This window comes from Nicotiana sylvestris, chromosome 10, assembly GCF_000393655.2.
Source record: "Nicotiana sylvestris chromosome 10, ASM39365v2, whole genome shotgun sequence".
Lineage (NCBI taxonomy): Eukaryota > Viridiplantae > Streptophyta > Magnoliopsida > Solanales > Solanaceae > Nicotiana > Nicotiana sylvestris.
The window spans coordinates 164,492,255-164,516,488 of NC_091066.1; the positions used below are offsets into that span (position 1 = coordinate 164,492,255).

At 32.5% G+C, this 24,234-nt stretch overlaps 1 protein-coding gene across 1 annotated transcript; it reads right to left on the reverse strand.

The window, feature by feature from the left end:
* Nucleotides 1–6,696: 6,696 nt before the first annotated feature.
* LOC104228701 (small polypeptide DEVIL 4-like) lies at nucleotides 6,697–7,248 on the reverse strand. Its single transcript, XM_009781226.2, has one exon. It carries the CDS (start codon nucleotides 7,051–7,053, stop codon nucleotides 6,913–6,915), a length of 141 nt encoding a protein of 46 aa, XP_009779528.1. The 5' UTR covers nucleotides 7,054–7,248; the 3' UTR covers nucleotides 6,697–6,912.
* Nucleotides 7,249–24,234: the final 16,986 nt, after the last annotated feature.

A 24,234-nucleotide genomic window follows, 5' to 3' on the forward strand; every position in this document is an offset into this window, starting at 1 on the left:
CCCTAAAAAGACCATTAGATAAGATAAGCCTATACCACCTAGAAACACAAATTTTTTTAGGAAAATCACACGGTATAGTCGCACTCTAAAATAATGACCACTATATATTTTTTTTTATAAATATTAAATATTAGTAATATTTTTAAAATCTATATATTTTATACATAATCATTGAATATTTTTTTGAATATTTGACTAACTGTTGTAATTATTTTCGATCGGCCGAACAAAAGTGTTAGAAACCCATAATTTTATGGTATATTTTCTAGTTGAAAGACAAATGCCCAACTCCAATAATTTAAAGGGATAAAAATGCATCCATGCTGTTTGGTTGTGGACAAAGAAATCCAAACAAATATTATATCAAGTCATTATCATCTTAATTGCAAGTTAAAAGAAGTTTTATATTTTTAGCAACCTTCAATAATTGTAGAACAACTCGAATTCGAAACAAGAAAAATAATATTTGACTATTTTTATTTTTATTTTGCGATCAATCATTTAAGATACTTTGATCAAAGTATGAGTCACTGGTGCTCGATCTTGTAGTAATTTAATGAAAAGTCTATCAATCGCTATAGGATCCCTATTTTTATGATTAATTTAATTTAGATGAATTAATTTAAAGAATTGTTTATTTAACCATTTAAATTATATCATGTTAATTAATGTATAAACTAAAGAGGAAAAATAAACAATAAATCCAACTGATTATTTGTATAAAGATCCTATTAATTTAAGCATGGTCGACCATATGACAATAGTGTAAGACACTTTTTAGAAGTGCTTTTCCAATAGTAGCAAAAAGTGAAGAAATAATTGGACTAATTGAGAACACTTTCATTTAGTTTGCATGTAATCTTGACCACCAAAAGGAAAAGGGCAAGAAAACAAAATAAGAAAATGCCTTTTTTCATTGTTGAAAAAAATGGTTTTTTGGTACATTTTCAATATTAATTAAAATTATTAGATCCTCAACATAATATCTTGCCTTTTGGGACTGGTAATCATTCAATTAATCATGCTTAGAAATTCGGTTTTTTGAAGACAAAAGGTCTTTCCTAATTTCTAAAAGCCGTCAATATTTCTGTAACCGATGTTGTTTGATTCTCGACAAGAAAATCAATCAAGATATTATCATCTAATTTTCTGTTAAAGCAGTGTTTATGTTTACATTTGTTTAGAATATCATAACAAGAAAACTGTAAAAAACGTTAGGAAAATAACCCAACAGTAGAAAGGAAAAAGTAATAAAAAACAAACCACACTTTAGAAAATCTTTTACTATTTGTATCATGCTAAGATAGGAAGCATTAAAATAAAGAATTTTTACATGCCTATGCCACGTAGCAAACCTTATTATCCTCAATATTTAAGGTTTGACTTAATTACACTTAGTATACCAAATTATCAATTCTATATCATAATTAATTAAGGGTATAATTAATTATACGTTTTTTACTCCTTAATTAAAGAAATATGTATATCCCAGTATCCTCACTCATCCCAAGTTTCTCTCTCTTAACCCCTCAGCCTCACCCACGTTTTACCCATACCCAGTTCTTTTTATATATTTTCCATCTTCTGAAACCAAATTCTCCCTCTAAATTCACAGAAAATTGAAGAAACCCCTCAACAAAATTGGTTCTCCATTTTACTCCAGTTGAAGTTCATCAATGAAGAACAACAAAGCTTCGAAACAAAGTCCTAAAAAATCAGCAGTAGCGATTGTGGTGTATTTGTTGCTGCCTTTGCGGAGTATGTTAGCCTTGGAGATTTGTCAATTCCCGCAGAAGACCTTTCTGATATTGACCAACATCGTAGACGCTATGGAGCGCTCCTATAGGACTATGCTACAAAGAAGCATGAAGATGGGTCAATCAGTGAAAGTGAGGTTACAGGCATACTAGCAAGGAGAAAGGGTGCACTTGAATTAAATGAGAAAACAAGAGTCCAAAGAAAGAAGAAGTAGTGTCATGTATATGTAATTTAGTTGATGCTAGTTTGTAGGAGAAGTATAGTACACAACTTTCTGAACAATTCATTTGTGTTTTTACTGTAGCAAACCTTTTGTTTTGTTAATTTCTATCCAGTGTAGTAGTTCACTTGAAAATAACTTGGTGGTTTTATCTCCAGTTGCTTAATATTTACAGCACTTGTTCCTCATTATCTTAAACGTAGTTATTATGTTGCTAGAATACAAATTATCTACAAAAGAACTTCAAATTATCTACAATCTGGAAACACTGAATGTTGAGATTGTATATAATTTTATAGTTGAATATGTATATAATTTGTAGGGAATACCTCCAGTTGTATTTAATTTCTGTATATAACTGTCAGTTCAAGTTAAATTAATTTTTTAACTTGTAGTTATATTGTAGATAATAAATATTAACTGCTATGTACAGAATGTCAAAAATGGAGGTAGATGCTTGACACAATACAGAAAAACATGTTAACAAACACAGAAACAAATTGAAATTAACTACATTATGATCTTTAATAACTTACGATTACACCCAAAATTCTGTTAACTTGAACACACTAACAATTATTTTGAAATACTATTCTACCTACATGATATTTATTTCTTTTTAGGCGCATTCTTGCAAGATTTTTTGTTATGCCCTTCACCTCCACAGTTGTCACATGACACCTTGTACTTCTTTGACTTTAGTTCATCATATGTTTTGTATCTTTCCTTTTGAGGTCTTCCTGACTGCCTTTTTTCTCCCGTAGGTGGATTTACTACTTCATCAAATATATGTTGTGGCACATTCCATTTGGTTTCATCAGGAAGGGGATTTACTGGTATTTCATACGTACGCAGTAGGCTCTCCTTTGTGTAATACGGAGAGCAATAGTTTTCATAAGTTTCATTCCTGTGCCTTAAAGCTGCCAAAGCATGCGCACATGGAAGTTCATCAAGTTGGAACTAGCCACAACTACATTTCTTGCTTTCAAGACACACAATGTACTGTTTCACACCATTTATCACAGTATGGATATGATCTGTTGAAGCACTCACCTACAATTACATAACAAAATAGAAAGAGAAATATTTACAATCATAAAAATAGATTATCTACAATTTATCTACAACATATCTACAAATTATCTACAAATTATCTACAATCTACAAATTAACACAATTTGTCTACAATTTATCTACAATCTAGAAACACTTGTCCTTTTTCGATAACACTTTGTGTACCTTCAGTTATTATTTCACTTTGATATTCCTCTATGACGGGAGAGGCTGGCATATCAAGTAACTTTATTGTCTCAGACGAACCTGCATGAATATAAAGATAAATAGTGTCATTACAATTTTGTAGAATCTTTGTAGATAAATTGTAGATGAGAGAAAATTTTGTAGTCAACATTTTTTTCACATAGATTGTAGTTTAATTGTAGTATAAATGTAGTAATTATGTAGATACCCTTACAAATAATACTGCTTTATACATACTTAAACTGATTTGTAGTATTTTTGTAGAAAATTTGTAGATGTAGAGAAAAATTTTGCAGTCAACATTTTTTCAACATAGATTGTAGTTTAATTATAGTATAAATGTAGTAATTTTGTAGATAATCATGAAAACAATATTGCTTTATACATCCTAAAATCGATATGTAGTTTATTTGTAGATAAATGTAGAAATTTTATAGATATTACCGTAAAATCAGATTTTCATAGAATTTGAAATATAACAAACCTGCACTTGTGTTCTCATTGGTAATAGTCAATTCCATATTGAAATCTCGTACACTTATAAATAACGGATACGATCCTAAGTTTTTATTCTCCTTTTTTGTCTCCATATACACATGAACACCCATATCGTTCCTAATCTCCATTGGAGGACAATTCTCATTCACAATGTATTTGATTTCTACAATTTTTTCCTAAGTATCAATCATTAATTGCTCTACAATTGTAGAAATCAGCACACTGTAACTTGCATCCTCATCGAGCACAATGCCATCAACTTGAAAATCTATAAATCTGCCATAGCTATCCCAATTCCCATTTAATTGTAGCATGATTGGGATTTTGGACATGATTGCTTGTCGTTACTGAGGTATTGTTCAATATTTTGTCACTTTTTTTATTTTTTGGATTAAGAAAAAAAGACGAAAAACAGAGTATCGACAGAATTGATTTCTACAATTTGACTTGAATTTGTTGAATATTTTGTCGCTTTTTTGATCAGTGGATTGAGGAAAAAAGTCGACGAAGTAAGCTTTTGCAGAACTGATTTCTACAATTTGATTCGAATTTGTTGACGATTTTGCCTTTTTTTGATTTGTGGTTTAAGCAAAAATATCGAAGAATAGAGTTTTTGCAGAAAAGAGTCTATGTAATTTGATTTTAAATTGAAGATAAAGGATTTCCGTTTCAAATTTGATCTGAAGGTCGCTAAATCAATTAGAATATTATGTTCCTGATTTGTAGCGCGCCTAATTAGGAAGATTCAGCTACTAATAATTAGTATTTAATGAATGGTATAATAATTGTAGAAAAAGTGTGAACAAAGCGGGTAAATTAGAAACTATGCACATATTTGGTAATAAAGTTTCATATATGGTATAGGAAGGAAAAAATCCCTTAAAATAAAAGTGTCTTTTTGTCATGACCCAAATTCATAACAGGTCTTATTATCTTTGGGCCTAGGTTTGTACGGATTTGTCTTTAGGGCTATGCCAAATCTAGCCCAAAAGCATGCGTACCATATGACCTTGTGTTATGCCTTATAAAACTCTTCACTTTCCTCTCTCATTCCGATGGGGATTAACTTAAGGTGACATGTGCACCCTTCTTCAGAAGCTGGCTAGTCTAAAAGTCTGTCAGTCCTGCTTTTGCAAGCTTACCAACCAATAGATGCAATACCCCCAACGACATCGAAGTACTGTTCGATTTCAAATATGAAGTTCTCCACTTCTTTGGAATTTCGAGCCCCTGTAGGGCTTCGGTTCAAGGATTTTGAGCTTTTGTGGCACATGGGTGAGGTTCACAGCACCCCGATGTGATTTTCGCCTGCTCGGAGTAGTCCTTGTAACGCAACGTTGACAACATTGAGCTGACCTGTAAATTTGTCTATAGTTGTTGCATGGCAGTCACCATGTCTGTCTCTTGAGCCCTGCGAGCTAAATCCTCGGTCCGTTCTTGTTGGAGCCCCTCAAATTTACTAAAAATTTCAGCTGCCATGTGGCTGTCGTTTGCCGGTCTCCATCAGAGTCGCAATTAATGTTTGCAATGTCACCTTCGGCCTGCTGCATCATGCGGTCCAGGTCGTCCAAATTTTACACTAGGCTGGTTCTCAGATCAGGCATTGTGCTTGCGATGGGTCATAATACATTAACCAGTCTCTATAAGCACCGCAATGCGATCCCGATGATTCACCATGGTCAGAAATAATGGCAACGACAATGTGTTCTCTCAACTTGCATATTCATGGGTCGCTGGCACCTAAACTCGAAATCGAGTATACTAATGGTTCGCTGATGATTGAACTCGAAATGGATTGCTATAAATGTAGCCTTGGGCAAATTTCATATCAGAATAGAAGAAAAATTTAAAAGCCATATAAGATGAGATCAAGAATTTAATTATGAATACGCCATTTGGATTAAATACCAAAAAGTCAAAACTATGAGGTCCTAAAGATAGGCATGTTACTACTTATTTATGTGATATACACAAAGTAAAATCTCTCAGCTTGGTTTAATATGTATACAATTTTTAGTCATGATTATACAAACATAAATTTTGTGCTAAAAACACTAATCAGGCGTGCTTTCCAACAGTACCAAAAAAAAAGTTTGGGATTAGTTTGACTAACTTTTATTTATATTTGATCCTAACCATCAATTGCATCAATGATTAATTAATTTTGGGCCTACTTCATAATCTTAGGTGCTAAATTCAACCTTGTAATCATAAAAAGAAAGTCACTTTAGATCATGCATTTTTGTGTAATCACAGTTAGTGATGTGAACTTTAATCTTTGAAAAGCACTAAAGTAATAAAGATGCAACAAGCATCATAATCAAACCCCCTCTCCCTCCCTCAACAAATCCCAAAATAGTAATAGTAATAAAGAGCAAAAAATTGAGAAATGGTAAAGTTATCATGAGTTTGAGTTGTAAAATTAGCCGAGTGATATGTCATGAGTTTGAGTTGTAAAATCAGCCGCTATGCTTGCATTATAGTAAATTGCTTACATCACACCTTTTTAGCGTGCGATCCTTCCCGGGCCATGCATAAATATAGATGGCCCAAATATAGAATACTTTGTGTACCGAGCTACCATTTAAAGATAAAAGAAGAGAAGGAATGGAAGAAAATAAACAGAAACAAGGAAAGAATTACACCTTTCCTTCTATGTTTCTTTGGATTGTGGGTTTAAATTACATTTGATAATCCTCCTTTCAACTAATTGAAGAAACACATACACACACAGAGAAAAAAGGGAAAACTCCCAAGATCAATATCATTGTGCAAATTTTTTGAATTTCAAACACTTATCATCAAATGAATTGTGATTTGAACCTTTTCTTTTTTATAGTGAAAAAAGTGATCAAAAGAGAAAGAATCAACAAAATCATAGATCACTAAATCCCACAATTTAACATAGGAATAGTAGAACAATATAAGAAAAGTGGAAAAAAGAGAATTTAGACACAATATAATCAAAATCATTTTCCTTAATTAAAACTATCCGATATGTATACAAGAAACCTTAATAAGCTAAATTAGTACAAAATTGTTAAACCCTTTTAGCTAATATCCTCCATTGATATGTACACTCCCAAGAAGAGGGAAAAGAAAAATATAAAAAATATAGAGAAAATTAAACCCCTTAATTAATTCCCTTTTTTTTCTTCTCTTTTTCTTTTGCTCTTTCAATCATGCCAACAAAGGAGCATAACCACACATCTTCTAATAATGTAAAGTTTTGCCCTTTGTTCTCTAAGTACTCCTCCAACTCCTCTACTTGAAATTCTCCTCTTTGAATTTCCCATATTTGTGCTACTCATCTTCATCTTTAACTCAATTATGATGAGGAAAAAAAATCAAGAAATGATGAAAATTTGAGTGTTTTCAAGAGATTCTTGGACTTTCTTTTGCTTTTCTTGGTTTAGAGCTTTGAGATTTTGTGTTGAAGTTTGAATGGGAGAAGGAAGAGAGCAAAGAGGAGTTCTTATAGGGAAGATTGAAGAGTGGTCCAAACTTGTAATGGTCGAGTAAAGAGGCAACTATGTGGGCATCAAAGGATGTGCAATGCCTCTCCTATAGCTCACTAGACAGTCCATTGTGGGTCCTACTTTCCACTTGGTACCCCATACCCCACATCACAACCCCCACCCCACCCCAACACACACCACCTCAAGTGAAATAAAGTAACATTAAAAACTTATACTAGTAGTATTACATATACAAACTACATATACCATAATGTATGTATCCTCCTTCCAAAATGTTATCACACTTGTGGAGTTATATTCAGATCTCTCCATAACAATATCTTTATATACCAATCATTCACTATAAAAATTAATTTTTAATGGAATAAATTTTTGTGCTGTGTCATAATATATTTTTACTATTACAGCACTTCGCTATAACAACCAAAAAAATCTGGAACAAATGAGGCTGCTATAGAGAGGTTTGACTGTGAATATATATACAATCAGATCTCTCTAAACAACATCGCTATATAACAACATTCACTATAAAAATCAAGTTTTTAATGAAATAAATTTTTATGGTATGTTATAATATATTTTCTCTATAACAACACTTCGATATAACAATCAAAATTTTTTGAAACAAATGAGGTTGTTATAGAGAGGTATGTATATGTATATGTATATATATATATATATATATATATATATATATATATATATTTAATTATTGACTATTCTTTATAGGAAGATGCTATACTATATAAAATTTCATTTTTTTCAATTTATTTGTCAGACGTAATAAAATCCAACGAGGGGGGGTTTATTAAAATTTTGTTTTAAAGCCACGACATAATGTGAATTCATCCATATTTTACTATTTAAGTCAAAACTTTGGTTGTAATTGCTATAGCAAATGTCACAGTCTATAAACAAATAGTGTAGGCAAAACCTACCAACATAATGGGTCGACCATTACATGAATAAGGTAGCACAGGTCCTTAGTTTACGAGCTACCCTACAACATGTATTTGTGTTGGTTGATTGATGATGAGATGATAATTAATTTTTTTATCATAAGGTCGTTTCTTGCCTATGTGTAATAAATATTTGTGTCCAAGAATTATTTAAAAAAAAAGGAAGAAATAATTTTAGTTGGTTCCACCTAAGGTACAAACTAAATAGGTAAGAGGGGATGATATAATTCAGTTGAATCCTACTAAAAAAGGCACATATTAACCACCTTCTTAACGTTTAATGCCTTCTAATCATATTATCTTATCCTATTTTTGACTAATATAAATACTGACACGTACTTTATTTGCATGATGATGTGTATTATCATTAAAGAATTAAAGCACTGATGGAAGAATATGTAGGGCAAATGTAGCCTTTCCGCTACGGATTCAACTGAAGCCATAACTTATGATATGGAGTATGAATTTATATGTCAAAATCTGCTAAAATATCAATAAGTATTAGATTTGAACTTATAATTTTAAAAGTACAATGAATTTAAAACTAAAAATCTTAAAAGTCCATCAAATTTAAATTCTGGATCCGCCTCTGAAAATATGATCCGATGGTGCTAAGTTGATCATTTTCCTCCCCCTTCCCCTTTTGTGATGTAATAATTAAGTTGATCATAGTAAAATGAGAAGTTCAATTGAGAATAGAAAAGAAGAAAAAAGATATTCTTTTTATCATGTGTAGAATTCTATTAAAAATGAGACTAGATATAATGTTGTAAAAAGCATATCCACCGAACATATGAATAAAAAATTTGAGCAGCTTATTCGTGGAATTATTCAGCTAAAAGAAAATTGGCTAAGATGCTGAGGTAGTCTCTAGTCATAACAATAACTTTTTTAGGAAGGTCAATTTTATGATGTTATCTCTCTTTTGCATGGAAAATTAGTCTAAACGCACTTTAGCTTTATTAATAATATTGGACGTGGAATAAAGTATTAGACTAACTAAGAGATAAATTCATTTCTATATAATCACTCTCAAAATACTATTATCGGTTTTTGCCCCAATTTCAAATTAGTTAGATACTTTAGTATGAATCCTTTATTTTCTAATCTCTATACTAAATCCAACTCTCTAACCAATCTAAGGAAAAAAAAAAACTAGCAAAAATTAATATCGGTGTAACAACAACTGCAAAACAACAACATACTCAATATAGTCTCACAAGCAGGATATGGGGAGAATAGTGTGTACTCAGACTTTACCCCTACCTTGAAAGATAGAGAGGCTATTACCGATAGACCCTCGACTCAAGAAATGCTTAATCAGAATAAATAAGATAAGAAAATACGACAACAATTCATTAATTTTAATTTCAAATAATTGGTATCACTTATATAAATTCATTATTTTTATTGTGTTCTATTAAATAGTAGTAACAAATTATGTTTTGCATGAATTTGGAGAGATTATAAGTTTTTTTGGGAGGATTTCCTGAATTTGTTGAGGTTTTCAATTCGAGATCGATAAAGAGAGCTTTTAAGGAGTTAATTGCGTAGAAGTTTATACCTTATACCTGGGGCGCACATTGATTACGTTAATTTCTAATATTTGTCAAGATTTTTCCCTATAGTACCAGGAAATAGCATTATTAAAAGAAAATGAGAATTGAAATAAGATTTTGACGTTGGATCCATCCTAATAAGATTTTCAGATTTGAACCCTCGAAATAAATAAATAAAAGTCATGGTATGAAACGCTTTTTTCCTTTAATTGATCTTACGCGATGTAAAAATTTAAACTAATTAAGGCGCTAAAACAAATACTGAACACTATATAAAAGATTAAAAAAGTTGGAAAATATTGATGGGAGCTGTGCATGAGAATTTTCATAACGAATCATACATTGGGAGTGCTCAATTTACACATTTTCTTAGAGTAGATATTTCTCTCTGGCTTTTTGTTGTTGCTAGAATATTACGCTACTTGCCATCAAAATAATAGTCAAACTCCTCACACGTGAAATCTCCAATATTCTCATTAATTTAATAACTATTTTAATCCAATAATTAAAACTTCAAGAATTGAAACTCTCATTTCAAAGTGTGTGGCGACTATAGCATCCAATTGCCAGAGGATTTTTTTGTTAAATAGATTCCAGGCAAAAAGAAGAAAAGAAAGTATAATGTGAAAAGCTCAAAACCCAATTAAGTGATAGATTAAATTATGATTTATTTGTAATATAAACAATACAACCCATATTCTTTTTCTTGTGTTCCACCCAATTTTACTTAGGAAAGCATCTTCAATTACTTGGGATTATATTATATTAGTAAAAATTAACGTCATTTTTGCTCTGTCTTTTCGACACTATGAGAAGTTGTCAATTTCGGTTATTGTGCATGAGGCTTTTTGTTGTTTCTTACAGCTCTTTTCTTTTGTTTGGGAAATTAAGGACTAACTTCTATATATGATACATTCCTATGTTCACTTTTACTTGATACGTTTAACTTTTTATGCCCTTTAAGAAATAATAAATAAATTTATAATTTACCATAACACTCATATTAATTGATGCATATATTTTTTTGAATTTGAAAAAATAATTTGAAATGAGTAATAAATACTATAGATATATCAAGAAAAAAATCTATCTTCTCTTGATATGAGTAAAGTAACAAGTAAAAATAAAATTTATTTTAGTGTACCTGCTAAGTAAAACTGAACGGAGAAAGTATATGTTAGAAAATAATAAACAAAATTGGCTTTGAGACGTGAAAATCGACTGTCCTTAAAGAGTTATCGCCTGTATACTAATTTAGGGAAAATACAAAACGATTCTCTTCAGGATACAACAAAGCCTACAATAACACTTGTGATTTTCTATATCCACTTCGTTGGAATTCTTGTGTATTTATAGGCAACCAACAGACCCTTTCAGAAAAGATGTCTTGTTTCACAAACAGACACGACGATTTATTCGAATTTTGAATTTAAAATTCAAATAAATTTGATTTTTCTGTTAAAAATAATTAACTCTAGGATCTCGTGCCTGTTGAGTCAGTCTCGTGCTTATTGAGTCAATCTCGTGCCTGTTATGTGCTATTTCATAATGATCAGTTCCGAGGCTAACAGGCACGCTACGAGTAAGGTCGGTCCCGGGGTTGTTTCACATGACAGGCACAGAACTTCTTTCTTCCGTTGTGGGAAGAATCTCACTTCCAACTTGCCAATAATAAACTATCTTACAATCTCCCACTAGTTTGTTATTTCACTTCATAACACTTGTGAATAATTGAAAGTATCTTTTACAGATTTGAACTTTCCTTTAGTGTAAGTATATTAAAGTTTTGACGAAGTTAATGGTATCTTAAGATTTGAACCACAAATCCTTGTGCCAAAACCGAAAATACCACACACACATCGTTATCTAGTAGCTTAGAAAATCCAGTATTCGCTTTAGAACGTTTACGGCCATGTGCTCATCCTGAATTCATGAATATTTACAAGATCAACCCTTTAAATCTTGCTAGAAGCGGCACCACTTCAATATTCATATAGGTGGAATTAGTTACTATGTCCCTGTTACTCCAGACATTAATAATTCCATTAAGATTAATCAACCTCTTCATGTAACAGTATGCACTTTGGAGTTTGTCTTTATGCCCCTGTTATAACAAGCATTTAACAACTCTTAACTCCTCATATAACAGTAAGTAGTACAATAGAATTAGGGCTCCTAAAGAGGAGATCAGTGCTTAAACAATACAAGTAACTTGTTATTACCCATTGAACTTATATTGTTAGAGTGTATACTAACTCAAAGTGGGGTTCCTATTCCTTGTATTTAATTTAAGGGTCTCAGCCCCATCCCTCCACAAGTTTGTTGTACTACATCTCTACCTAATGGCTTCGTAAGTGGATCAGCCAAATTCTTATTTGATCTCACATATATTATAGCTATAGCTCCATTTGTAATTAATTCTCTTATATAAGCATGTCTCAAGCTTATATGTCTCGATTTCCCATTATATATTTTATTATGAGCAACACACATTGTAGTCTCACTATCACAGAATATGGAAATGGCTGGTATAGGTTGTGGCCACAACTTTATATCAAGTAACATATTCCTCAGCCATTCTGCTTCTTTTTCAGCAGCTGCTAATGCAGTAAATTCAGATTCCATAGTAGAATGAGAAATACATGTTTGTTTCTTGGATGCCCAACTAATGGCTCCACCGCCTAGAGTAAATATCCATCCTGATGTGGATTTATTATCATTAACACTTGTAATCCAACTTGCATCAGAATATCCCTCTAATACATTAGGAAAACCATTATAGCAAATGCCTAAGTGCTTTGTATATTTTAAATATCCAAGTACTCTACTTATTGCTTTCCAATGATCATTACCTGGATTACTGGTAAACCTTGAAAGTTTACAAACAACAAATGCAATGTCGGGTCTAGTGCAATGCATTGCATACATCATACTACCTATCGCACTTGCATACTCCAACTGTGCTACTGCTCTTCCAGTATTTGCAGTTAGCTTAACACTAGAATCATAAGGAGTATTATACCCCTTTATTCCTAAATGACTGAATTTAGTAAGGATTTTATCTATATAATGTGCTTGTGACAAAGTCACTTGCTTGTTATCTCTTTTGACCTTGATTCCCAAAATAGTATCAACTTCATTTAAATCCTTCATTTTAAAAACTGAGGTTAGATACTTCTTGGTCTCGGTAATTCCTTGTAGATTCGTACCAAAAATCAGCATGTCATCGACATATAAACAAATTATTACTCCATATTCTTTTGTAAATTTAGAGTAAATGCACTTGTCTGCATTATTATGTACGAATCCGGTTGATAGTATTACACTATCAAATCTTTCATGCCACTGTTTAGGCGCTTGTTTAAGACCATAAAGAGACTTTATCAATTTATAAACTTTCTTCTCGTTTCCCGGAAGAACAAAACCTTCAGGTTGTTGCATATATATTTCTTCACTAAGGTTCTCATTTAAAAAGGTTGTTTTAACATCCATTTGATGTACGTAAAGATCATAGATAGAGGCCAAGGATAAAAGGACTCTAATGGATGTTATTCTTGCAACAGGAGCATATGTATCAAAATAGTCTATGCCTTCCTTTTGAGTGAAACCTTTTGCAACTAATCTTGCTTTGAAGGTTTGGACAGAACCATCTGTATTGTACTTTCTCCTAAAGACCCACTTACAACCTATAGGTTTTGATCCAAGAGGAAGATCAACCAAAACCCAAGTGTTGTTGGATATAATTGAGTCCATTTCATCATTAATGGCCTCTTTCCAAAAAGCAGCGTCTCTAGAAGACATTGCTTCTTGAAACGTCTTTGGGTCTTCTTCAACATTTAATACAATTGGAATTTGATTACAAACGTTTGTCCTATCTCCTTCAACAAGAAATACTATAGATTGTGAAGAAATAAAATCAGAACCAAGATGTTTTTCTTTTCTTATTCTTTGGCTTTTCCTTGGTTCTATCTGCATATCATCACTTCTTTCCTTAGTTTTAATAATTTCAGAAAGCGACAATTTATTAGCATCAATACGTTTTCCATTTATTTCAGTCATTTCATCAACATTGTCATTTATAAATCTATTTTCAATAAATTCAACATGTATAGATTCTATAATGACATTAGATTCTAGATCTAGCAGTCTATAAGCTTTGGAGTGTTGTGCATATCCTACAAAAACACTTTTAATTCCTCTAGGACCCAATTTTGTTCTTTGATGGTCAGGTACTCTATAATAGGATATACACCCCCACACTTTAAAATAATTTAAATTTGGTTTTCTACCATTCCAAAGCTCATAAGGCGAAATATGCATACTCTTTGAAGGTACTCTATAACATGCAGTTAGTAGTGCTTCACCCCATAAATTATGTGGCAAATGTGCATTAAGTAACATAGCATTAACCATATCCACCAAAGTTCTATTTTTTCTTTCCGCTAACCCATTTTGTTGAGGAGTATAAGGGGCACTCATTTGATGTATTAGGCCATGCTCTTCACAGAACTTATTAAATTCGTTAGGAAAATATTCTCCGCCTCTATCACTTCGAATAATTTTAATTTTCCTACTCCTTTGATTTTCCACAACAGACTTGTATTCTTTAAACTTTTGAAAAGCTTCGTCCTTAGTTCTAAGTAGGTAAACATATGTAAATCTAGAGAAGTCGTCTATAAAAGTAATAAAATATCTTTTGCCTCCTCTAGTTAATTCTCCATTTAATTCACACAAATCTGAATGTATTAAATCTAATAGTTCTGTGGATCTTTCAACTTTACGAAATGGTTTCTTTGTCATCTTTGCTTGTATGCAAATTTCACATTTTATATGTTGAGTTTTACATGAGATATAACCATTTTTGGACATATAATTCAAGGAGCCAAAATTTAAATGTCCTAGTCTAGCATGCCATAAACAAGAATCAGACTCAACGATGTAAGCAGAAACATAATTTATTTCATTAATACTCAATTTGAACATGCCGTTACAGTTATAGCCTTTTCCAACAAAAACACCATTCTTAGACACTATTACATGATCAGACTCAATAACTATCTTGAAGCCTTTCTTTGACAGCAAAGCAGCGGACATTAAGTTTTTCTTCATATCAGGAACATGATACACATTCAGTAATGTCAACTTCTGGCCAGATGTGAAGTTAATCTCAATACTTCCTTTTCCAGCAACATCTGCCGCAACATGGTTTCCCATCAAGACTTGTTCAGAATCCTGCACTTCTGCATATGTCTTGAACATCTTCTTGTCATAACAGACATGAATAGTAGCACCCGAATCTAGCCACCAGTCTTGAGTATTTGTAGCAGCGGTAGCCACATTCAACTCTGTGACCATACCAATTTGCATTGCGGAAACCATGGCAACCAGTCCTTGGGCAGAAGTTTTCACTACGTTTGCCTTTTCAGAATTTCCAGATTTTGTAATCTTTCCAGAATTTTCGGTTTTGCCTGCATTGAAATTTATTCCTGCCTTTCTATATCTGCAGTCCCGAATCATATGGCCTTTCTTTCCACAATGATGACAGCTAAAGTTCTTTCTCTTTTTAAAAGAAGACTTTTTGGAAACTTTCAGATGTTTGTTCCCACTTCCTGAATCATTCTGACTGACAAAATTGACTGCGGAACTCGAAGGCTGACTAATAGCATCACGAGCACGAGTCTCACTTTCAATTTGAATGTGAGTACGAAATTGTTCCACAGTCATTTTATCCATAGAATGTAGGATTTTCTTTCTATAGTCATTCCAAGAGGAAGGCAATTTCGAAAGAATAGCACCTATTTGAAGTGCATCAGGAATTTTAACTTCAAGATCACTTAGTTTTGATACTAAGATTTGCAGTTCATGAATCTGATCCATTATAGGCCTAGTATCAAATATTTTAAATTCAAAGTACTGCAGAGCCAGGAATTTGTCAATACCTCGTTTTTCATTCTGGTATGCAGTTTGTAGAGCAGTCCAAATCTCTCTTGGCGACTTCAGATTGCAGTAAAGATCATAGAGTCGATCTGTCAAAGTATTCAGAATATGGCCGCGACACAACAGTTCATCATGTTCTCGTTTCTTCCTTGACTACGTCAGAATCTTCTGTTGTGGGCTCAGGCATCGGAGGCAAGGCAGAATCAAGAACATAGTAGATATTGAGAGCGGACAACAAGAATATCATCTTGTCTCTCCAACGGGTAAAGTTCGTTCCATCAAAGCGATCAAGTTTGATGAACTCCTTCGGATTCTCAACAACAGACATCAATTTCTCCATAGCAGAATAACTCTTTAAGATTGTTAGAAAATAATAAACAAAATTGGCTTTGAGGCGTGAAAATCGACTGTCCTTAAAGAGTTATCGCCTGTATACTAATTTAGGGAAAATACAAAACGATTCTCTTCAGGATACAACAAAGCCTGCAATAACACTTGTGATTTTCTATATCCACTTCGTTGGAATTCTTGTGTATTTATAGGCAACCAACAGACCCTTTCAGAAAAGATGTCTTGTTTCAAACACATACACGACGATTTATTTGAATTTTGAATTTAAAATTCAAATAAATTTGATTTTTCTGTTAAAAATAATTAACTCTAGGATCACGTGCCTGTTGAGTCAATCTCGTGCATGTTGAGTCAATCCCGTGCCTGTTATGTGCTATTTCATAATGATCAGTTCCGAGGCTAACAGACACGGTACGAGTAAGGTCGGTTCCGGGGTTGTTTCACATGACAGGCACGGAACTTCTTTCTTCCATTGTGGGAAGAATCTCACTTCCAACTTGCCAATAACAAACTATCTTACAGTATATCACTTGTATACTATTATAACAAACTGTTATTACTTACAATATTATAAGTATAATTTTTGATAAAATTGGTGTGAGCTCAATTCTCTTTGTCATTTTTTATTTTCCTATTTTTTTATATAAAAAAATATACAACAATAACAACAATCCAGTATAATCCCATTTAGTGGGTCTGGGGAGGGTAGTGTGTACGCAGACCTTACCCCTACCCTAGGGTAGAGAAGCTGTTTTCAAATAGAACCCTCGACATCCTTCCCTCCAAGAACTTCCCGCCTTGCTCTTGGGGAGACTCGAACTCACAACCTCTTGTATATAGAAAAAAAAATATACAATTGCAATAATTAAATATGAATCATAGTTTCTTTCCTATTCTCTTTAACTCAATTATTATTAATTTTTTTTACCTTAGAGCAAATCATCAAACATTATCGATGAGATAAATTAAACACGGTCTTAGTTTCTTTTCTAAACTCTGAATCATATACGCAAAAGCATCGACTATTATTATCTTTATTGTTGTTGTTGGTGTTGTTGTTGTCGTCGTGGTTGATATTCTAAGCTAAAATGTGAAATACATAGTTTTAATTAAGCGTACGTGAATGCAAATTAACACATGCATAGAAGCATGAAGTGACATGCATAATGATGAAACTCAATTCAATAATTAAAGAGTATATAATTCTTTTCCATTTATAAATTATGAATATCTATTTTCAGATAATATGGAGAAGATGTGGGGTAGTGTTGGCCGGTTGGGTGGTGGAAGGGGGAAGGGGGAAGGAGTGGAGGATATTTTTGATTTTAAATTTATTAAACTATGTAAGGCTCCATTTATCTGTGTCTTCCAGACTTGCTTTGAAGTGTCCCATGCTAGGTCATTTTATTTTATTCGAGTAACGGTAGTGTCTGAATTAGTTATGTTCATTTCACCTATTTTAGTGACTATTCATTAGTCTTCACTAGTAAAAAATCAAAAATAGCTAAATTTGTAATTGGTAATTGAAAAATAGCTATAGTTTCAAAAGTAATCGAAATTTAATTATTTTTTATGTAAAGATAAAATTTGAACAAAAACACTCTTAAAAATTCGAAAATACTCCAGCATAATATGCTGGAGTTTGAATTTTTTACATATGAGTTTCCTGTATAATGTGCTGGAGTTCCAACACAATATGGGGGAAGTTTATATGCAGGAGCTCCATAATCCAGCATATTATGCTAGAACTTTTTGTATGCTGGAGTTCCAACACATAATATGCTGGAAGTTTACGCGCAGGAACTCTATAATCCCGCATATTATACTGGAACTTTTCGTGTTTCAGTAAAATAATGATTATTTTCAATGACTTTACATTTTTTTTATTACCATTCCGAAAGGTGACTAGCCCGTACTATTTTTACATAGCCCGTACTATTTTCACATAAATATTTGGTTATATATTCTGTATTTATTATTCCTCGATCCTCATCATTCACTAGTATGGCATAATATGTCGAAAGTGAAGAAGCTTTCCTTTCTTTTCAGTTGTGCATGCATGTCCTTTAGCACTACCCTTCTTGAAGTGGGAGTAGAAGAAAGGCTAGCGCACTCGATTAATTACCATACCATGTCATAAAATAAATCGTGCAAAATATTTTAAGCAAATAAAAAGAAATTACCTAATATATTTTGTCCCTATTGAATTTTGAATCTTGATCTTATGATTTTTATCACTTCAGTGACCACTAGATCACCCTCGGACCAAGGAGAGCTTGTAAGTAATTCAACTAGAGAAAAAAAAAGGGGGGGGGGGGGAAATAAAAGTGCATAGGGTGGGGGTTGGTTGTACTGAACAAGAAGGTCTGGCCACACGTGAAGGTCTCGTGTTTGATACGGCTGCTTGCTCTTGCCATTGTCGACATCATAATCATATTCATATTTTATACTCCTTTTCAAACATTTTTTTAATTATTTAAACTAATCTCTTTCTTTATAAAAGTATTAATATATGCATAGATATAATTAATAAATAATTAATTTTTATTTAATTAATCCATTATCATGCTACCTCTACACATGATATGTGATGTAGTCATCATTTTCAACCCTCATGTTTGCTTACTTCTTCATTCATTAATGAAAACTTCTTTTTTTTCTTTCTTTATTCTTTTTAAATTATTAAAATTAAGTGTATTATGCAATTTCTTAATCATAATTATTATTCTTTCTGTTTACTTTTACTTGTCCGCTATACTAAAAATATATTTTCAATTTTACTTATCCACTATACTAAATCAAGAAAAAGACATTTTATTCATGTTCTACCCTTATCATTAACTACTCATTCCCTAAATCACTTCCCAAGACTTTGAAAATGCTACCATTATTATGTGTAATAACAATAACAACAATCCAGTAGCACTAGTGGGGTTTGGGAACGTAGTGTGTACGCACACCTTACTCCTATCTCGAGAGAGTAGAGATGTTGTTTCCGAAAGACTTTCGGCTTAAGAAGATGAAAAGAGATAATATATCACTATCATCAACAAAAACCATAGAAATAATAACATCATAAAAACCAGAAAATAGATAAAAAGCAATAACCATTATTATAGGTAAAATTATAAAATACACACTTCATTTTTTATTTTCTTTGAAGGGGTGCAAAGACAAAAGTAGACAACTAAAAGTGAACGGAGAGAGTATTATACAGTTGTTAAGTAGCAAGTGGCATCGAAATCCGATAGAACTTTACTTAAGGAAGTAAATTAAGCTTGTATTAGCATGCTAAGTTTTCGGATTATGAGTTAATGACAGTGAGTTTAGTGTACGAACTTCTATTATTTTCACATAATTAATTAGTTAATTACTTGAGATTATCGCTAAACCCTAGAACTAGGGTTGACTGTATGAACTGCAAAAAGTTGTCAAAACAATAATACCAGGCAAATCTCAATGGAAACTGCCTTTTGACAACTTAGAAACTTAGATATGGCCTAAAAATGGGAAGTAGTGATTGAAAACAAATTTATTAATAATGTGAAACTTAATGGAAAGTGTCTTAAAGTTTCATATGAAGGTTCCTTCCAATGAATTAATGTGTTAAGTTTGAAATTTTTTTGTTCTGTATATATGATTAGGAGTGATCAGAAATTTCCAATGTCTTTTCACAATCAAAGTTAACACCTAGGTGGCATTTGGATAAGAATAGATTGGTTTTGTGAACAATGTGTGTTTGGATTGGATTTAAGGGAAATAGAATATTAGTAAGACCAAAAGAAAAAAAAATTAATAGATTAAAACCAACCAAATATCTTTCTATTTTCTATTAAACATACATCCAAATTGTTAAATCTTACCACCGATGGTTATAGTGAAATGAACAGGATCCCTCAATCATTAGCTAGAGATTTTGAGTATAAACCCTATAGAAAATGCTTCCCCTTTTCATGGGCTTAACGTGGTGCTAATTTGGAGGGCGAACGGCACAAATAGCCACTAAGAGCAGTGGCTTTTATTTTAAAGCCACTGTTTTCAATGTATTTAAACTTTAGCCACTCCTAAAAAAACTTATACCTGATTGGACGAAAATACCCTTCTGATATAACTTATACCTACGCTATCAACACAAGCAGCAGTTACACAAAGAGAAGAAGCGAGGAGCAGCAGCAGTTATCCAGTGACGATCAACTGAGGATTGATAAAGTTATAGACATCGCCTCATATGATAATTCTGTATTCTGGATATAGTGTCTTCATTTTAGAAATTGAATTCAAAAGAATAAGAACACTATGTCCTTAACTTTGATTCTACTAGCCTCATTTTGCAAATTGAATAAAAAAACTTAAGGACAAAATGTCCTTCACTTTGTTGTTGTTCTTCTGTATACAAAGTCCTGTAGCTTGAGTTTCAAATTGTATATTTTAATTTCTGGTTCAAATGTTAAGGACTAACAGTCCTTAACTTTTAAATACATGTTTAAATGTTAAGGACTAGCAGTCCTTAACTATTAATTCCATGTTTAAATGTTAAAGGACAGACAGTCCTTAGCTTTTAATTTCTTGTTAAAAGTTACGGACTAGCAGTCCTTAACTTTTAATTCCATGTTTAAATGTTAAGGATTGGCAGTCCTTAACTTTAATTACATGTTTAAATGTTAAAGGACAGACAGTCCTTAGCTTTTAATTTCTGGTTCAGAAGTTAAGGACTGGCAGTCCTTAACTTTTAATTCCATATTTAAATGTTAAGGACTGACAGTCCTTAACTTTAACTCCATGTTTAAATGTTAAAGGACAGACAGTCATTAGCTTTTAATTTCTTGTTCAAAAGTTAAGGACTGACAGTCCTTAACTTTTAATTCTATGTTTAAATGTTAAGGACTGGCAGTCCTTAACTTTAATTACATGTTTAAATGTTAAAGGACAGGCAGTCCTTAGCTTTTAATTTCTGGTTCAGAAGTTAAGGACTGGCAGTCCTTAACTTTTAATTCCATATTTAAATGTTAAGGACTGACAGTCCTTAACTTTAATTATATGTTTAAATGTTAAAGGACAGGCAGTCCTTAGCTTTTAATTTCTGGTTCAAAAGTTAAGGACATGCAGTCCTTAAGTTTTAATTTTTGGTTCAAAAGTTAAGGACCGACAATCCTTAAGTTTTAATTTCTTGTTCAAAAGTTAAGGACTCGAAGTCCTTAACTTTTAATTCCATGTTTAAATGTTAAGGATAGACAATCTTTATCTTGGTCTTGCACTTACAGTACACATGTTCTTAATTCTACAAGGATTGCTTTATAACGTATGTCATTTGTTTCCCATTCTCTTGACTTGTAGGATGGAAACAATATGCATAATAGTTGTTTTTAATGGTAGATGAACTGAATATCTTGAAACAGAACATAAATCATGAACTAGCAAATGAAAAAGTACCCAATGCCTCGAGTGCCACCAGTTACAAGAGCATTCATGCCATAAAGGGACCATCTATTCACTTTTCCACTACACTTAGTGGCAGTAGCAGTAGTTGTGAGTCGAATTGAACTGCAATTCATCCATGGGTTTATTATAAAGTTTCTGGGTTTTGGAAGTTGAAGTTTGTGCTTGAGAGAAGCAGCAACAGTATGTGAAATGAAGAGGGGTTCCGATATTTTCTTTTGGAGAGAGAGAGAGAGAGAGACAAGGGATTGAGGGATTGATGTGCACAAATAAGGGATTGAGGGATTGATGCTGTTGACCAAGCATGGAGGAGGCCGACCATGAAATCACCTTGGGTATTCCAGATGAAAATGAAACGCGAAAGAGAGGAAGAAATGGTAAAATTGTCTTTTTTCTATTAGTAGTGGCTATTTTTGCTGAGCATTATAATTAGTAGATAAAAATTAAAGACACCTTTAATTAGTGGCTACTACACGCCATTTTTACCAATTTGGATTAGTGAGGGCCTCCATTCGGGTATTTGACAATAAATGGGAAATCAAAAAAAAAAGTAAATATTTTTTAAAACATATTTATAAAAAAGATTCAATAAAAGAATAAAGAAAAATATTGCCACACCTTTTTCGGAAATTCTGATATTCATCTTTTCTTGTTCCGAAAACCTATCAGAAACAATTTTTCTACCTTCAATAAGGTAGGATTAAGGTCTTCGTACACTTTATCCTCCCCAGACCCAACTTGTGGGATTTTTACCGGGTTTATTGTTGTTGTTTTAAATTTCCATAAAAAATAATAAGTTTTTATTTGGAATATGTTGGTTTTTGCGAATAAAATACCTCCAATTGCATTTAAGTCCTTGCACAAAATTGACGCAAACTAACTTTAAGAGCTTAGTTTTGCAATTTAACTGTTACCAAGAGAAACTCCAAAGTGTCTATTATATAGTTAAAGCCCAAGATTGAATGGAACATATGGTCCACTAAACTGTATATGTGTCTCTATTTACAAAATAGATTTAGCACTTTAAATTCCTATGGTTTGTATCAACATGATTCATCTTAGAAAAATAATACTCCAATACTTCTGAAAATAAGAATTGCACCTATAAGTGTTTTTCTTTCAAATATAAAAGAACTGCATTTACCTAACATTCTTTCACATTTCTTGTTTAAAATCAATGTAAAAACTAAACAGTAAATCCGGCTATTTAGGTAAAGGTTCCGAAAGAAACTCAGTGTGGGCCGTAAAGTGTAACAATGTGGAAAAATTCAAAAATAGCCAGATTTATAAGTGCTCATTCAAAAATAGCCGCAGTTTCAAAGGTAATCGAAATTTAGCCACTTTTCATGTAAAGATAAATCTGAACGAAAACACTGTTCAAAATCCGAAAAATACTCCAGCATAATATACTGGAGTTCCAATATATTATACTCGAACTCCAGTCTAATATACTGGAGTTCCAGTATAATATATCGGTCCAGCATAATATACTGGAGTTTGGAGCACCGGATCTCCAGTCTCCAGTATATTATACTGGAGCCAGCAAAGTATATCGGTCCAGCATAATATGCTGGAAGTTCATACACAGGTGCACCGAACTTCAGTATACTATGCTGGACCGGTCTCAATTACAACAAAATAGTGGCTATTTTTCATTAACCTGGTACATGCTGACTATTTTTGAATGACCAGTCCGAAAACTAGCTAGACCGTGCTATTTTAACGTAACAATGTGAAATGTAAGCAACAACCCATATCATCACAGAAAGACCAAATTGTTCATGAGAAATGTACCAACCCAATACCAATCCTACTTTATTTCAGTCGAATCTGAGGAAATATTTAGTGTGGACTGCATAGCGTAATAAAGAGAAGGAATTTTTATATTTCTATGCCGTATATGAAACTATATTATCCTCAATGTTTAAGGTTTGATATAATTATATTTAGTATATTTAATTACCAATTATATATCATTAGTGGTTTTTAAGGATATTAATTACACTCCCAATTTAACGGTACCGTATATTCCTTCTAATACCACTCCCCCACGTTTCTCTCTCCAATTCCCACACCTTCACCCACGTTTCTCTCTCACACCCATGATTTCTGTATCAAAATCTCATTATTTCTTCTATAGCCAAGGCACTGCCGGCACCTCTACAATCTTGTTCCAATGTTTTTGTGCCCAGGGAAGATGAGCACAAGGTTGATCGATTTGATGGTTATGATTTCGAGTTCCTTTTGTAATATAAGAGGAAAGGAAAAGAGAGCAGCAATTCCACCATTGACAGCCATTAAAAAGCTTTGAATTCAAATTTAGGTTTTCAAGAATCATTACTTGTTTGAAATAGGTGTTGTTGTAAATAATTGAGAATATGGTTTGGAGTTTATATCTCAATTTTGAGGGGTTTTGGTGAAGATTAGACTTGATTTTGGCTGAATTTCAGATTGAAACTCGAAGAAGAAGAAGAAGAAGAAGAAGGAGAAGAAGAAGAAGAAGAAGAAGAAGAAGAAGAAGAAGAAGAAGAAGAAGAAGAAGAAGAAGAAGAAGACATGGCATACATTATATTGCAGCAATTATAGAAAAATTGTAGACTGTTGTTTATTTATTTTTGAGCTTTTGTGTTTTTGTGTTAAAAGTTTTGATGGGAGCTTGTTATTCCACCTCGTCTGTTTTTGAGCTAACTTGTGCAGAGGGAAGATGTTTTTTAAATTATATATATTGCTATACCTTTAAATTCAAGAAAGTATGGTTGTATTGTATTTAAAGAGGC